Source organism: Thermomyces dupontii (assembly GCF_041956625.1).
Source record: "Thermomyces dupontii strain NRRL 2155 unplaced genomic scaffold VTN31scaffold_4, whole genome shotgun sequence".
Taxonomy (NCBI): Eukaryota; Fungi; Ascomycota; class Eurotiomycetes; order Eurotiales; family Trichocomaceae; genus Thermomyces; species Thermomyces dupontii.
Window position 1 is genome coordinate 669,044 of NW_027192310.1, and position 16,358 is coordinate 685,401.

The 16,358-nt window shown below is 55.7% G+C and overlaps 5 protein-coding genes across 5 annotated transcripts; 3 read left to right on the forward strand and 2 right to left on the reverse strand.

Annotated features, from left to right (window-relative positions):
• Nucleotides 1–536: 536 nt before the first annotated feature.
• VTN31DRAFT_4741 (uncharacterized protein) lies at nucleotides 537–3,758 on the forward strand (the record flags this gene model as incomplete). The annotated part of the gene is made up of 1 exon (XM_069405163.1): nucleotides 537–3,758. The coding sequence occupies one exon, from the start codon at nucleotides 537–539 to the stop codon at nucleotides 3,756–3,758; it is 3,222 nt and encodes a 1,073-aa protein (XP_069260254.1).
• Nucleotides 3,759–4,036: 278 nt separating this feature from the next.
• On the reverse strand, nucleotides 4,037–5,441 carry VTN31DRAFT_4742 (uncharacterized protein; the record flags this gene model as incomplete). The annotated part of the gene is made up of 2 exons (XM_069405164.1): nucleotides 4,037–4,955; nucleotides 5,011–5,441. 2 exons carry the CDS (start codon nucleotides 5,439–5,441, stop codon nucleotides 4,037–4,039), a joined length of 1,350 nt encoding a protein of 449 aa, XP_069260255.1.
• A 2,580-nt stretch (nucleotides 5,442–8,021) lies between these two features.
• On the reverse strand, nucleotides 8,022–8,599 carry VTN31DRAFT_4743 (uncharacterized protein; the record flags this gene model as incomplete). The annotated part of the gene is made up of 3 exons (XM_069405165.1): nucleotides 8,022–8,092; nucleotides 8,154–8,242; nucleotides 8,313–8,599. 3 exons carry the CDS (start codon nucleotides 8,597–8,599, stop codon nucleotides 8,022–8,024), a joined length of 447 nt encoding a protein of 148 aa, XP_069260256.1.
• A 1,382-nt stretch (nucleotides 8,600–9,981) lies between these two features.
• On the forward strand, nucleotides 9,982–13,441 carry VTN31DRAFT_4744 (uncharacterized protein; the record flags this gene model as incomplete). Its single annotated transcript, XM_069405166.1, has 5 exons — nucleotides 9,982–10,255; nucleotides 10,311–10,431; nucleotides 10,488–10,536; nucleotides 10,591–10,978; nucleotides 11,031–13,441. 5 exons carry the CDS (start codon nucleotides 9,982–9,984, stop codon nucleotides 13,439–13,441), a joined length of 3,243 nt encoding a protein of 1,080 aa, XP_069260257.1.
• A 1,961-nt stretch (nucleotides 13,442–15,402) lies between these two features.
• Nucleotides 15,403–16,149, forward strand: VTN31DRAFT_4745 (uncharacterized protein; the record flags this gene model as incomplete). Its single annotated transcript, XM_069405167.1, has 1 exon — nucleotides 15,403–16,149. The coding sequence occupies one exon, from the start codon at nucleotides 15,403–15,405 to the stop codon at nucleotides 16,147–16,149; it is 747 nt and encodes a 248-aa protein (XP_069260258.1).
• Nucleotides 16,150–16,358: the final 209 nt, after the last annotated feature.

A 16,358-nucleotide genomic window follows, 5' to 3' on the forward strand; every position in this document is an offset into this window, starting at 1 on the left:
AACTGAAACAGTCTGCTAAGGTTTCTTCCACGATGACTTGAGAACGGTGGCCCCAGCCAGTGATGATGGCATATTTCCGTTTTGGGATTGGCCGGGGGCTTTAGGTATGTATTTTCGCTACCGAACGCCGACAGGGTAAACTCTCTCTGAACTGCGAAAGCACACGCGACCAAGTAAATTCGTATTTCTTGTTCTAGACCACGAGAATGCTTCACGCGCTCCCTCCAAGCCGTCCAGAGTCTCGCGCCACGTGCTATTTGGTCACCTCCGTCGCCGTTTAAGCCCATTGACGCCGGCGCCCTTGCCCCTCGCCCACGCCCGCTTTCAGCGCTCCGGAATGCAATTCGACCTGCGAGAACTATATTCCCAACTGCTAACAGTGTGCGCACTTTAAATTCCTCATAGTAGTCTTGTCCGACCTTGTCTGTATCGCATTCCGAAGCTTTTTCCAGTCCATGTGCGGGAAACCGTCCGGACAAACCTACGCCGAACTTCGAAATTGAGAGCGATGCAAACGGTTCCGGCACCCCGCCGTCATGTCCTCCCGAGACGATCCTCCCTCGGCAGCGCCGTCCGAAGATGGCCATAACTCCCGCCATGATCAGGATGACCAGCATGATCAGCTACCCGCCCTCCTGCGCGCCGTCAGAGCGCGCAAGGCCGAGTATATCCGGCCTAGGACCGTTCGGGTCAAGGTCGGCACTTGGAATGTGGCCGCCATGGCGGGCACTGAGCGCGATCTCGCGCAGTGGTTTGTGCAGGGGAAGGAAATCCCGCACCGGTTTAACACCGTCGACCATGACGCGGCTTCCGCGGACGCCACGACCGGCGGCGGATCCCAGAACCGCCCCGAAGACGTGGGCATCTACGTGCTAGGGCTGCAGGAGATCATTGATGTGTCGTCGCCGTCGGGCGCGCTCAAGCCGTACACCGACCCGGCCCCGTCGAATCGCTGGAAGGCCGCCCTGGAGCGGGCGCTACCGGCAGGATACCTGCTCATTTCCGAGGTGCAGCTGGTCGGACTGCTGCTGCTCGTGTATGCGGCGCCCAATGTCGCGCCGACCATCTCGTCCGTCAGTTCCACGACCGTCGGCACCGGCCTGATGGGCTACATGGGTAACAAGGGCGCCGTGGTCACGCGCATCGTTCTCGGCGAAACCACCCGCATGGTCTTCATCAACTGCCACCTGGCCGCGGGCGCCGACAGGGGCAGCTTGGACCGCCGCAATTGGGACGCGGCGCAGATCGTCAGCCGCGCCAAGTTTGACGCCCTTGACCCGGACGTCGAAGGGTATGACGAGTCTCCCGAGACCATCGGCAAGGAGGACTTTGCGTTCTGGTTCGGCGACCTGAACTACCGCGTCGACGATGTCCCCGGCGATGATGTCCGCCGGTTGCTTTCCCTCCACACCAGGAATGAGTACGACGCGAAGCGTAAGCACCGGAAAAAGCCGGATGGCGATCCGCCGTCGCCCGTTCTTGTTGCGGAGGAGGGCTCCGACGGGACTTCGGGTGACGACTCGAACAAGTCGTCCGATGGCGGTGATGGCGCCGACGCGGACGAGATTCCAGAGGAGTCGGATCCAACGTCGCTCCTCAATACCTTGAATACGCTGCTCACACATGACCAGCTTCGTATTCAGCAACAACAGCGCAAGGCCTTTCACGACGGTTGGCGAGAAGGACCGATCCGATTTTTACCAACCTACAAGTATGACATTGGCACCATTGCCACGTTCGACTCGAGCGAGAAGAAGCGCGGGCCGAGCTGGTGCGACCGGATCCTGTACCGGTCGAAGCGCGATCTGATGAATTACCAGAAGCGGGTAAAAAGGGAAGAAGAGGCGCGCCGCCGGGATGAGGAGATGAAGGCGCGCGGCGTAGACAAGGCAGCTGACGACGAGGGTGTGCTATTTGAGTATGACCCGGAGACGGACGGTGCCAACGAGGAGGACGAGAACGCGGCCGTGGCCTTGGCCGTTGCCGATCACTCGTCCGCAAAGTCCGAGTCGTCCGACGACTACGAGGACGACTCGACGCAGGATGATCGGATCCGGCTGATGCACTACGCTTCGCATCAAGGGATCCTATCATCGGACCACAAGCCGATTGACGCCGAGTTTACAATCACGTATGACGCGGTGATACCCGAACTCAAGGCGGCTGTTTACCAGGATGTGGTGCGGCAGCTGGACCGCGCGGAGAACGAGGCGCGGCCAAGCCTGACCGTGGTTATTGATCATCATCATGATGAGGAAGAAGACTCGCGCGACACGGCATATGACCGGAACGCGATCTACCTCGGGCGAGTGCCTTACGCGGTTCCAATCAGCCGCGAAATGATCATCGCGAACACCGGTAGTGTTCCGGCGACGTTCAGCTTCGCATCGAGACTGGTCGGCAGAGAGCAGCCTGAGGGGGCGACGAACCCGCCCGCGTGGCTGGACGTCAAGGTGCACTGGCCAATGGACGAGCCGGCCGGAGACAAGAAAGACAAGGAGAAACCAATCGAACGGTACACGCTGCTACCGGGAGACTCGGTGACGGTGGAGGTTACAGCGTGCGTGACGCATCTGGACTACGTGCGGCCGCTGAACGCGGACGAGGCCAAGGTGGAGGACATTCTCGTGCTGCAAGTAACGGGCGGACGAGATCATTTCATTCCAATCTACGGACGGTGGCTGCCGACGTGCTTTGGGCGGTCACTCGATGAGCTTACGCGGATGCCCGAAACGGGGGCGCGGAGCCTTGCGGGTATGAGTGCAGCAGAAATCCAGCAGCAGGCGCAGCAGCCGCGGCTGTCAGCGCCGCGGGAGCTGTTCCGGCTGACGGAGGCAATCACGAGCACGGTGGAGCGGGCGGTTGCGGAGTGGGAAATGACCCGAGGAAGGAGCGATCTCTCTTCCAACAACGCTGAGGATCAAGATCAAACCCCGCCGTGGCTGACAGAGCCACACGGGGTTGGCTGGCCATTCAGCCCGGAGACGTGGACGCTACGAGACAAGGGGACGCGGACGGCGCTGCTGGCGGCGGTGCGCGAGGCGCTGGACACGGGCAGGCGGAGCATCACCTCCATCTTCCCCGCGGAGATCCCCGCGCTGCATCGGCTAGAGATCCTAGCCGAGACGTTGGTCTCGTTTCTGCGGTCGCTGCGCGACGGCGTCATCCCCGCCGACGTCTGGCGCGACATGGAGGCGCAGATGGCGGCGCGCGACCGTGCCAAGGTGCCCTGGTCTTCGCCCGAGGAGCTGCAGGCCTGGGTGCTCGACGCCCTCGCCGTGTCGCCCGTTCACAGCGTCTCCTTCACCTTCGTCACGTTCATGCTCAACCAGATTGTCAACGAGGTTGCGCCGCCGGCGTCGATCGGAAAGCCGCCGACTCCATCGCCGACCTCCTCCCCTACTTCTTCCGAGGGCCCGCTGGCTTCCATCCTCGCCCCGATCCGCCGTCAACACACGGATGCTAACACGCCGAACCCTCCCCACGAGAACCAGCAACCGGAGCAGCAGCAGCCGCATGACGGACCTGGCCCTGCCGGCAACGACGCCCGCCGCGCCGCGGTCGAATCCATCCTCTCCGCCTTCTTCTCCGACCTGATGATCTCGACGTCCATCCCTGCGCCGACTAAAGATAAGGACCGCCGCGCGTGGGAGGAACGCAAGAAGATGGTTGTCCAGGCGTTCTTGCAACCTACCAGTACGCCGAATACAAGGGATGTGATGGAGGAGCAGCCGAAGCCGTTGCCTGCTCTTGAATAACTTGTTTCTAGCGATTGGATGTGTAATTGTAGAGTATGTATATTTTTTTTTTTTTTCCCTTGGGTGGTCAGTTAGTGTTTATTTAGATTAATAGATTTGGCATTTGGCAATGCCGTCGCTGGCAAGTTGATTGATCCCTTTTGGGAGGTGTGAATAATAGCAATAATATTAATGAATTCTTTATGAAAACACCGTTATCAGATTCGTAACCGAACATTACTTGACATAGAAGATCAGAATACAAGATAGCCGCCCTCTTCATGTCTCGGCTCCCGCGATCACTCCTTAGCAGCAGCGCGCCTCTTCAGAAACAACAACCCGTCAACTCTTTCAAGGCACCGCCCGGCAATCCGCGCCGGCAGCGCCGCAACCGACATCGCCGTCCGCGTCGGGACGACAATCACCGCACAGATCCAATCAAGGAGGACCAGCGCCGCGCGCGGACGATGTGACCCTTCCGCCGTGCGCTGCGCGGCCGCCGCCAGCGCGATCGCGTCCCGCACTTGATCGTCCAGCTGTTGCAGCCGCGTATCGGTCTGGTAGGCCATGACCGTTGTGCGTTTCTCGTATCGCCGGACGGCGCGCTTCAGCGCGTCGAGCTCGGGTTGGACTTCTCGGCGGATTTCTTGGGCGATATGCAGGAGGGTGTCTGGGGGCGAGGGGGGCTGCTGCTCTCCTTCCTGGTCGTCTGGACTCGTGGCCTTGCTGCCCTCCGAGGCCACTTTGTCGGCAACGTGCGCTTCCAAATCCCCGAGCCGTTTCATGATGTCGCCGAGTCTGTCGACGGGGACGGCTGCATCGCTCGGCCCCTCGATGACGCGCTGGAGATGGAGCGTACGGGCGTGCACCATGCGCAGCAGGTGCGCAAATGGCCGGATCTCGGCCGCGAGCAAGAAAATTGTCAGGTTGTAGTTCGAGACTAGGCCCTCAGAGGGCCGGGATAGGGCACCTCGCACGGTATGTAGGAGCCATGCTCCCATGACCGGGAAAACGAAGCACGAGATTAGAGCGGCGAGCTCGTGGATGTGTAGCTCGCGGACAGCTTTTGCTCTCGATAACTCCTTGCTGTTGCGATTCTTGGTCTTGTCTGACTCCTCCTCTCCGACATCGTGGCTCTGTTTTTCGGACGGGTCGATGTCATGCGCAAAGTCATTAGTCCTGATCCGACGGATCTGCTGAGCTGACCGATACCATTGCCTAAATCTGTCAGTCGGCATCTGCCTAGAAATGCAATACACAAACTACAACATACCACGGAAGTCGCACCGACCAGTTCAGAAATACAGCTGCGAGAAACAGCAGCGTCGCATCGGTCAACACCGCGCTTCCATTCTGGAAGAAAAGCCCGCCGATAGCAGGGAGCAAAGCCAACACCAGCGGAACCGAATGCCAATGCGATTCCTCCTGCACCAACTCAGCCGAGTTCTCCCGATTCTTGGGCCGCGGAAACAGCAGTTCGTCCGTCGAATCGCGAAGAGACTGCCTCGCCTCCGAGATGGTATCTGACAGCGTCGAGTCCCGCCGCGTCACGGGTTGGTGCTGGGGAATGCTGTCACCCGTCAAAACGGACTTTCCTCCCTGCGGCCGCTGCCTCAGCGACGCTGCGTATGACAGGCGCGGCGCATGTGCACCGGTGATGAATGCGGCCGCATGCTGGGATGATGATGATGAGTTGTCGACCATGACGTAACTACACCAACTGAAGGGAGTTCGAAATCCAACAGACCCTAGGGGCCCTCGATCAGCGGGCTGGCAGCAAACAAATCAACGCATTGTTTTTTGCGCACGTACGATGCTGGGTATTTACCAGCTCATCGTGCCATGCCGATATTGGACTATTGTATCAGCCTTGGATTCACAAGATGCGGCGGGACCCATTAAGCGGAAAGGGGAAGAAAGTGGACCGCCAAGCCTGTTCCCCGAAGCTTAGCTCTTGGCTATCTCCACCCTAAACCCTAAGTAATTGCTGTATCAGGCAACCCTCAAGGTAGGGTTCCTGGGTTGAGATGAACGCCTGTTTGGAGAGTGAAGAGAGTACTGTAAATGTGCGGACTGGCCTATGTCAGGATTTGCTCAATAAGATAGATTCCTGTGTTTTCAGGCTCACCATGTACATGAATCCAATGGAGTTTAGTGATTGTGAATTGAACCGCCGGCGCTTTCAAACCAATCGGCAGCCGACGATCTACATCATACTCGCTGCTCCTGAGCAAACAGATGCCTATTGAGTCCGACTTCTGCCAATTAGGGCTATCTCTATTGAATCCCAAATGAGGTAAAGTCTTCTGCTCCCAGCTCTATACATCACACTTTTCATCTCAGATGCTGGCTGTTGATGCTGTTAATGAGACCGATAAACATGGCCTTGATGCACGATCAATCGGCCATGAATAAAATGGCGCCTCAACTGGAGGAAGTCGTATTTAAGGGATCGAGGGATGCTGCGTTTTCCCGTCTTCATATCTTCGTCCGCGACTCGATCTTGAGGAACACTACTTGCAATCGTCGAAAATTATCGGCATCATCTTAGTTCTTCGGTGAACATCGAGCTGCATTGATAGCGCGCAGATATCTGCTGTGTGACGGCTCAAAAAGAACAACTGTTATCGTCCACCATGAATTCCGCAGAAGGCCCACCCATATACTCCATGGCTGTGATCAGCTTCGCGGCCGCTCTGTCCGGATTCCTCCTGTGCATCCCTCCCTTGATCTGCCAGGTGACGCACCGCAACCTAGCGTCGTCCTGCCTGATCGGCTACATCATGATCAGCGACGCGTTCTATGCCATCAATGCCCTCATCTGGTCCCATGGAGACGTCAATTCCTGGTGGGATGGCGTCGGGCTTTGCGACGTTGAGGTCAAAGTCCAGATCGGCTACCAGGTCGCCCTCCCCGGCACACTGTTCTGCATCTTCTACAACCTGGCCGAGGTGATGGACACGGACCGCGTCCCGCTGGTGCCTAGCAAAGCACAGCGCCTGCGCAAGCGGGCCCTCGAGATCACTTTCTGCTTCGTGATTCCGCTGATTGCCATGGTGCTCCATTTCATCTGTCAACCCTTTCGGTATGGCATCCTCGGTGTCACGGGCTGCACGCAGAGCTTCGATGAAAGCTGGGTTTCGTTCGCGCTAGTGTATGGCTGGCCGCCGGTGATTTGTCTGCTGGCAGCGGTGTATTGCGGTGAGTATCAGAGAAAAAAAAAAGAAGCTTGAGGGATTCACAGCAACTAACATTACCAAGTCATTGTCGTCGTCCGCCTGATCAGATATAAGGCCGAGTTCTCTCGAATCTTCGGCTCCCTCGGCAACCGCATGAACGCCCATCGCTTCCTGCGCCTCTTCTGGCTCTCCTCGATCATGATTCTGATTATCCTGCCGCTGCAGACGTGGGTCTTCTACAGCCAGATAATGGCCGCCATCCCCTTCCACGAATTCTCTTGGAAGAAGGTCCATGGTCCAGACTGGAACACGATCGTCATGATCGACACGTTCAATCAGGTGCAGTACCAGCCGTGGATCTCCGTCGGGGCCAGCGTGCTCCTCTTCCTGTTCTTCGGTCTGGGGCCCGAGTCGCTGGACATGTACCGCCAGTACCTAGGGCGGTGGTTCCCGTCCCTGGGTACTCCGCGCCGTCCGACGTCGTTTACGTTCAAGTTCTTCTCGAGAATCAATAAAGGGGCGCAATCTCTGCTGAGCTGGACGACTTCTCGCTCTCGGTACGTTCCCACGGTTCAGCTCTTGTCAGCAAATCTAACGATGAATAGAGCCACATTCGCCAGTCTGTCTTCCTCCTTTTCTGCTGAGTCCAGGAACCAGTCAACGTTGGGCAGCGATGAGAAGCAAGCCTTCCCGCCAGTGGATACGATCACTGTTACTCATGAGGTCCATCAGCGTTGCGATTGCATGGTTTAAATTGAACATATGTACTATGACTGATGAATGCTATGAACCGTTGTATTCCACGCTCACTCAACACCTGTCCTCAGATTTTAGCATTGTTACGGAATTTGACCAAGGGTATATAGGCAGGTATGTATACCATTGCGAACAATATACAATCTTTCATACCAATCCAGCAGCACATGTCCAAAGGACTGGGCGATCAGAAGCATAGTTGAGATTCCCACCAGACATTAAGCAATTAGGTACACCACAGAAATATATCGTACAGATAAGAGGGGAATACCAGCATGCAACATGATGTCCGAACATCTCTGGATCATAACCAATGGTATGGTCCGAGGGCGTTCGTTTGAATCCACATCTAAGCGGCGTCTGGACCCTGTTCATGTTGCCCGTCGGGCACATAAGGACGCTTGAGCACCTCAAGAGACCCTAAATCAAAAGCGACGTCAGCAATTAGAGTCAAACAATAAATGGATGGACTATCACGTACGCTGAATGACTCCAAGACTATGTTGGCGTCTCCCTTCCGCATCCTCATAGGCACGAATCGAAGCATCGGCTTCGACATAGACAAGAGTCCTACAACAACAACAACACAATCAGCGAAACACGTCTCAATTAAGATCAAACAAAAAGTATCTGAACTAACCCCTTTGGCAGACTCAAGAGGTAATCCCGCTGGGGACCCTCCGGCGTGAAGCTCGTGACGCGGAACCAGCTCGTCTGGCGGTTCTCACGCGGGCCGTGCGACGTGCCAACGGAGTACCTGACCACCTCCTGGCCGCTCGAGGTTGTCGTCAGCTCCGGCTCCGCGGCGAGACGACCGGTGAGAATCAGCTTGGCGACATTGTGCGCCGGGGAGGAGGAGAAGGCACGGGTTGCGGCGGGAAGGCTCAGGGCGCTGCGCGCGCGATATGCAGATCGGAGGGCTTGCATTTTGTCGAATTGATATCAGGAGGGAATCGTCCAATTGGCGCGAAATAAACGATTTGCTTAAGGATTTCCGAGGGTGTACGCAATGATAGGCCAATATTCCTTTTTGCGTTGAAAATCCAAGCTGTCCGGCATCGCCCGCTGTTGAGTCGCGACTGGAAAACATTTATCACGTGATATATTAGCGCGATCGATCGGGAGCTAACCAAAGTAGGTTAGTCCCAGAGTATCCATACGCTAGCCCTTTTAGGGATAGGTTTGTCAGTTACTTTGATAGTATCCAGGGCAGACCGCCAGACCAGGGTCTTTTCCGGCGGATCATGGTGTCGTGGCCAGCTCATCGCCGCGATCAACGCGATTGGTCCCAGAAATAAAACAAGGACAGGGCTACAAAGTACAAACTCAGGGAGAGACGAACAGCTCATCGAGTGGACCAGCCAGCGTGAATACCCAAGGCATTCATTCCACTCTTCGTAACAACAAACAAATAATGTCCTGGTCTCCTGAATGCTGAAATCGATCCATTTTTTGGTGACGGAGTACGAAGTAATTACTCTTCTTCAGTCTCAAAGTCGAGAAACCAAAAGGCAGATCATCTTGAACCGAATTCAATCCATTCGCAGGAATATGGACTCTCATCTGCTCCGTACCGAGTCTAAAAGTGACCAGTCGCTGATTCGTGCAGAATATCGGCTTTCGGAAGTTCCTGCAGAGCCCCGGCCAACCAAGATTGGTGGTTAAGTGAGATTTTGGCAGAGTTTAACTAGCCAGTGAACAACAGAACAACATGGCGAGCAAAGCTGTGAGGTCCACATGCCTGACTTTCAATTTGATTCATTGTGAGAGCCCATCACATGGCATGCTGGAAAGTCGATCTGGCGGAAACCGCTCCTGAATTCCCGACACTTTCGATTGACTTTTTGCCTGTTTTGAGAGAAGCCGAGTGGACAACAAGAAACGGCTCGCTTGGATTGATCTACGGAGCACATGCGATCGATGATCGTCGAGTAATTGGCTTTTTTCTTAGCGGGCCATACGGTCATATCCTTACCTAGAATGTCCTATCGATTGGCGGTGGCTGACTGGATGGTAGACTGGATAGGAGTGACAACACGGAGACCTATTCGCGGACATTCTTGGCTGCATTGTCCATGTTCGATAGGTACAGGGTACCTCTAGATCCGAAATGGCGGCTCGACCTGTAAATACCGTCGAGTGCTGTCCTGCCGCGTCACGATGAGAAATTGTTTTGCTTCTTCGACCTTTTTTTCTCTCTCTCTGTAGGCTGATGGCGACGTTCGCTGCACATCATGGAGTCCATTTCGTGTTAGTATTCTTCGGCGCATGCAATACTGTTGGACGTGCGCCTGGATTCTCCCGGGAAAATGCAATGCCATCACCTTTTTACTCTAATAGTCGTTCTTCTCTGTTGCCTGGGATCTGTCATCGCTGCGCCGGCCAACGTTCGAAGACAAGATGACGCCGTCAGTACCACCTCAAGCACGCAAACCTCAATTGAGCGCCCAAAGACAACCCAGGAGACATGGACAACAGCGTCGCCTGGGACGTCTACCAAACCAACACCTCAAACGGTAACGTCGATGATAAACATCCAAACTGATCAGTCGGAGCCTCAACCAACAAGAGAGTCGAACCCACGTAAGATCTCATTTTTCTTGGTTTCGCTTGATGTCACTGACAAGGTTCATGACAGAACCAATGGGTCCGAATGATCTGCCGCTCTCACCGAGGATCACCCCAGCGTTGGGGATAGCCGGCGTGGTGTTGATAATCGTAGGCGTTGCGCAATGTCTGATAGGGATCAAGAATCAGTGGTAAGCTAACATGATCGCTGAAGGTGTTGAGACTATACGACTAATCTCATCGGCAGGATCCATGTGTTCATCTCGACGGCCTTGCTCATCAGCTTGTCCGTAGTTGTAGGTGGTTGTTGATCCTCCATCGCAAACCCGTTGCTGACATTGACCAAACAGGTTCTAATTACCTACGTGATTAACCCACCCGTTTCTGATGGGATCCAAGGCGCCTACTTCGTGGCCGCCTTCTTTCCCGGTTTGATCCTGGGCGGAGTGGCTCTCGCGTTTAGGGAGCTTACTGAAGGTCTCGGGTGCAAACTGGGTGGATTCTGTTTCAGCATGTGGCTTTTGAGCTTGAAAGATGGCGGTCTTCTCGACAAGGACTGGGCCAAGGGTATATTCATTGGCGTTTTCTGCGCCGCCGTCTACGCGCTGTCCTTTATCTCGTACACCCGGCCATACGCCCTGATAGGATCCACGGCATTCGCCGGTGCCACGGCGACTGTCCTGGGCGTTGATTGCTTTAGCCGTGCAGGATTAAAGGAGTTCTGGCTCTACATATGGGGTATGTCGTGCCATGCAGTTCTCTCGGATCCTTGCTTACTCACGAGTCACAGAACTGAACCACAAGATATTTCCCAGTGCGACTACAACGTATCCGGTGACTCGTGGCATCCGCGTCGAACTCGCCATTACGATTGTTATTTTCCTGGCCGGATTGGTGTCTCAATTCCAATTGTGGAAAGTGATCAAAGAACGGAGGAAATTGCAAGACGCAGAGCAAGCAGAAGAGAAGCGCAGGATGGATGAACTAGAAACGGAAATGGGACGGAAGCTGGAAGAGGACCGGGCAAGAGACCTGGCCCGCTGGGAGGCTCTCTATGGGGATGAACCGCTTCAGCAAAAGGGAGAAAAAGATGTCTCCCTGTCAAGTTCCGGCCCGAAAGATCCGAGAGAGGCGGTAAGAAGACTGGACCACGCGATGGAACTGCGCATTTTCAGTCAGCCGGAAAGCAATGGCAGTCAAACCTTGGTCGCGGATGAGAAGAGGGAGAAATTCATGACGGGAACAGCAGCGTCGACCACTGTGGACGAGTCAGAACGCTCTACAGAGCTACCGTGCTACGACGACAGGGATAGGCCTACATTGCAGGTGCATGATCAACCTTTGCCGCCTGGATCGGCGGCAGGGCCAGTCCGAAACTCCGTTTCTTCCGAGGTTGACGGCGATCAGGACACTCGGTCAGTGTGGGCGACCGTGGACAATTCGGAGTCTCTTGCGAGCCGCTTATCAAGACGTCTGTCCGGTGTTTCTTTGCCGGGAGCGTTATCTCCCAAGAATACCAGTAAACGAGACAGTCAAGGCTTGCAATCGGTGTCCGAGGAAATGCTCATTGCAACGAAGCCTGTCACGCCAGCTTCTTCTGTGCAGGTTCTTGCGGATCTGGCAGACATGGCCGAGGCCCAGAGCGTCAAGTCAAACGCAGAAACTCCGATGAGCATGCTCGACGCTGGGAAAGCGGGGGGTCGCCCGCCCCGGCTCGATGCTGAGCCTGTGAGCGAGAACCTGAAATGCACGTCAACGTCAGATGGGATTGTTCGAAGCGAATTTCAGAGTAAAGTTTGTGGGGAGTCGAACAATGGGCCCATGACCATGTCCATGGTAGACCCCAAGCCGGGCGTGCAAGCCGAACAGCCTGAAACAACCTCGCCAACAAAGAACCAATGTCCCGGGCCCGACCTCAAATCAAATAGTAAAAAAGAACCTGCAATTTCTGCTGCATCGGTTTTACCCATCGGCAAGGTCCTGTCTCTGGCGCCGGTGACGATTCCACCTTCAGTCACATCGCAAAAGACCGCCCCCAAAGGGTTTTCCTCGACTGAATCGCAGTCCCGACCAGGCATAGACGAAAAGGTATCGCTGTCAACAGGAGCTGTGGACAAGCTTCCTGGCAACTTGTCTCCCGTGGTAGCATCCTATCGGACGAACGAGTGGGTGAAGCAACTTGCGGACGCTGAGGCTCCGGAACCTGAGCCCATCGACACCACTACGGGTACCGACCGCGAAGACTCGGAGAAGCCAGCACCAGTGCTTGTAGAGCAGCTCCAGCAAACAGCCACCAGTGCCCTGACCCATTCAACGGGGGATATAGGCCTCCGGGGGCAGTATCCCGAACCGCTTATCAGCCCAGCTCGCAACCTATCCTCATCCAACCTATCCAGGATATCCGGGCATACGAGTATGCCTCCGGACGACGCGTCCACCGTCGCAAGCGGTTCCTACCTGCCTCGACTATCTTCTCCGGGCCACGTGCATCTCGGTCCACGCCGGGTAACGTCCTCGCCGGCTGGGCTCCGTACGCGGCGTAGCTCCTCAAGTCCATTCCTGAACAGTTCTCTCGCTGCCGTACCCATTCACGAAAGCGAGGAAGCAACGTTCCTGGACTCATCCACACCCGCAGCCCCGTCTCTGCTCGCTCAGCGATCCAGCATGCTCCGCAATCGCATGTTATCATCCCCGGTGTCCAACCGAGACCATTGGAAGCCGCGCTCCGAGTCCGGCCAGTCCGTTTCGAGCGTGCCATCGCGACACTCCAGTCAAAGAAGCCTCGCTGACGACGACGATGACAACATGCCTCTTGCACAGCGCCGTCAACTTCTGCGGCAGCGCAGTATCTCATCCGACACGAGCTTCGGCTTCAGCCCGTCTGTCTCTGAGAGGCTTGCCGGGGATCCTCCCGGTGCTCGCAGATCGGCATCGACCACGTCCGCATCCATGGCTGCCTGGCGCCAGTCGATAAAGGAGGAAATGACCCGTTCTCGCAGTCCTCTTGTCGACGTCGACGCCGCGAGGTCGGGCCTCCTGGAGCAGCGACGCCGGGCGCAGGCGATCAAGCAGCAGCAGGATCTAGCTTCTCAGAGACTGCAGCACTCGATCGTCGAGCGGATGCAGCGGGGGGAGATGCACGATGTGCATCGGGAGGCGATGCGCCGGATGCAGGCTGTTGCCAATCAGAAAATTGCATGAGGTCAATCATGACCTTCATTGGGACGCTGTTCCTTTCTACTTCGGGATATCTGTCATTCTAATGTAGTTCCAATTTTTTGGGGTGGATCGGATCTTCTCACTTCTGGCGTTGGGAAGCAGGATCTGAATGGCGTTCGTTCTGTCTCGTGCTGTGTGTATCAGGCGTGTCGGAACAAAGTCAATGTGCAATTCATACTTTCCAAACTGTGACCCTACTAGCGAATCTTTAACCAGAAGAATACTAATCTTAATATCCTCCTACTTCAAGCAGAGAGGAGAGGAGTCTGAAGCCTTAGAGCGTCTCAAATTCTTGATTCCGTTGGCTTCCGGAAACGTTCCCCGGCCGGGGTGTAGGCTATACTTAGGGTCAACTGGCCTAGATAACCCAAGTTTTCGAATTTTCGTCAGCTAAGGCAATTGGAAGGTTAAAAGTGGACTCGCCATGTCCTCAGCTAAGAATCAGATCAGATCCATGTTGATTGATTTCTATGCGCCACCATCTCGGTGGCAGACGAGGACTGGGAGTCTGGACTCAGAGTGCTGACGCGGTCCTCGCACAGTCCAGCCAGGTCCCAGTGACCCAGCATGCCGGGTACCAATGGGCTGGCTCAGGAACGATGGTTACTCATTAGTTAGCGTGTGCCTGCTGCTGGTACCTGTTAGTCTGTACTGTATGTAGTCGTAATCATTGTGCACGGTCTCTGGAAGGGCCAATTTCAAGAGTTGTTGGTCATGGCCGATCAGAAAATCCACCTCATTCAGGGAGTACTCCGTACATGGCTGCTTAGGAGTAAGCTACTTGGTTCAGGATGGCTCAGTGACTGTCCCTGAATTGAATAACTAATAATGGTGCATGAAAAAGGATTTGATTCCTGATTTCTCAGGCAACAGCTGTGATTAGTCATGGCGGATTCACCAACGCAAAAAAAGACCAGCTGGCTTCAAAACTCGACTCATCCCTGATCTGGAAAATCCCACGCATAATATGTATGCTGGGCTGAGCATCGGGCGAAGTTAATCGAAGAAATCAGTAGCATAAAAATCTCCGGAATCGCTGTAGATGAGATCCCGGTGTCTCTTCTCCCATCTTTTCTCTGGCAAACCTGATCAAGTGAAAAGCCATGGGAGATGGAAGTGTGTTGCTGTAGACTTTCTTATCCCTACTCGCGCCGCCTCCGCCTTATACCACTTGGAGAATTTCCCCTTGCGCCGTTGTTTACTCCGTCTCATAGTTTGCCTGCGATTTCCGAGCCTGCTGGCTCGTCTTTACTGTTTGGTGCTCGATACTGTGCGCTTCTCTCGCGTTTCCCGTCGCGTTGTCGAAAACGGCGTTGTCTAGCGGCCACCGCTCCCCTGAATACCACGTTCCACCGCTGGCGACGCAAAACAACCCACATTCCCCCGACTCAGACGAGGTCGCGTTCGAGACGATCCCACTGGGAGACTCGGAGAGACAAAGAACAAGAACAACAACCACACCGCAGTTGCCCCGGGCGCCGAGTAGAGTTCACCTGCATCCGCCCCGGTCGACCTCCTCCTCCTCCTCCCGGTCCCAGTTTCAGTTTCCGTCGCGGAACCGCCCGCTGCTGTCTTCGTTCCGAACCAATCCGTGTCTCGCGCCGCCGGCCACCACCACCACCAATTACCCACGGTCCTCCGCTTCCAGACTCTGGAACCCAATCAACTACGTGCCGCGGGCTGTCATCACGACCCCCCGCCCACCGCATTTTTCGGATGAAAATCTGCCGCTCGGAGGCAACGTTTCCCGCGACGCTTATCCGCTCCTGACGATCCCCGAACAGCGCCGCAGTCGCCTGAATCCGTCGCCCAACAGCCTTGCCGTCGAGCGCAGTGTCGAAGACGCCGAGAGCGCCCGCACCAGCGTTGGACTGCCGGCGAACTGGCGACGTAGTGGTCAGTGGGGCGAGGAACAACGACGGCGCAGCGGCAACGGCGAGAGAATGGCCGCAGCGACGGGCAACAACAACAACAACAACAACCATCGAAACCCGAACCGACTAGACGATGGAATCTACCACCCGCCGCGCCATGCACAGTCGAATCAGTCGCTCCGAGCATCGACCCATGCCTCCGTCCCGTCGTCCCAGCAACTGCAGCAGCAGCAGTCGAACGGCGGCGGCGACAACGGTGATGTGGCCGAGGAACTCGCCTGGGGGCCATCGCACCCATGCTATCCGCATCTGAACCCGCACGTGCCATTGCAGTCGGAGGAGTTTACCTCAACCCGCATCATTCGCATCCGCCGGGACTGGATGGTCGAGGGGGACCTCGCACCCACGTTCTCAAACCTCTACCCTGAAATCCTGGACCCGCTGCTGCCGGAGCAGGAATTCCGGCGGATCATTGCCAAAATCAACAGCGAGCTCACCAAGGCGTTTGATCCGTTCAGTCTTCGCAACTGGGTTGACAGCGCGCTGGGGCTGTTGACCGGCTGGCTGTGGGATGACTTTGGCGGGCCGCGGATCAAGAGCCATCTGCAGCGCATCGAGGACTGGCTGGAGAAGTGGAACCGCGAGGTCGGGGCCAAGGAGGGCGTGCACATCTGGAGTCTACGCCGCACGGCCTACATGACGCTGGACATTCAGATCCCCGATCCCAAGATCGGGATCGTTGAGCCAGAACAGGGCACGAGGCCTAACTCGGGGGCCGCGACAAATGGGCATGGGCCGGAGAATCACGAGCGATGACATGCGGGATATACCACTACTATACCTGTTTTTTGGAGATTCTGTGTTTATAAATTTTTTTTTTTCCATTGGGTTGCGGTGTACAATACTGGATGACTGGAATGTATAATACGAACGGATATAAGTATCCTAATTAATCATTTGAACCTTGCCATGAAGAACTCTCCTACTGAGCATGTAAAGTTGGATTGACTTATCAACCGGCTTAA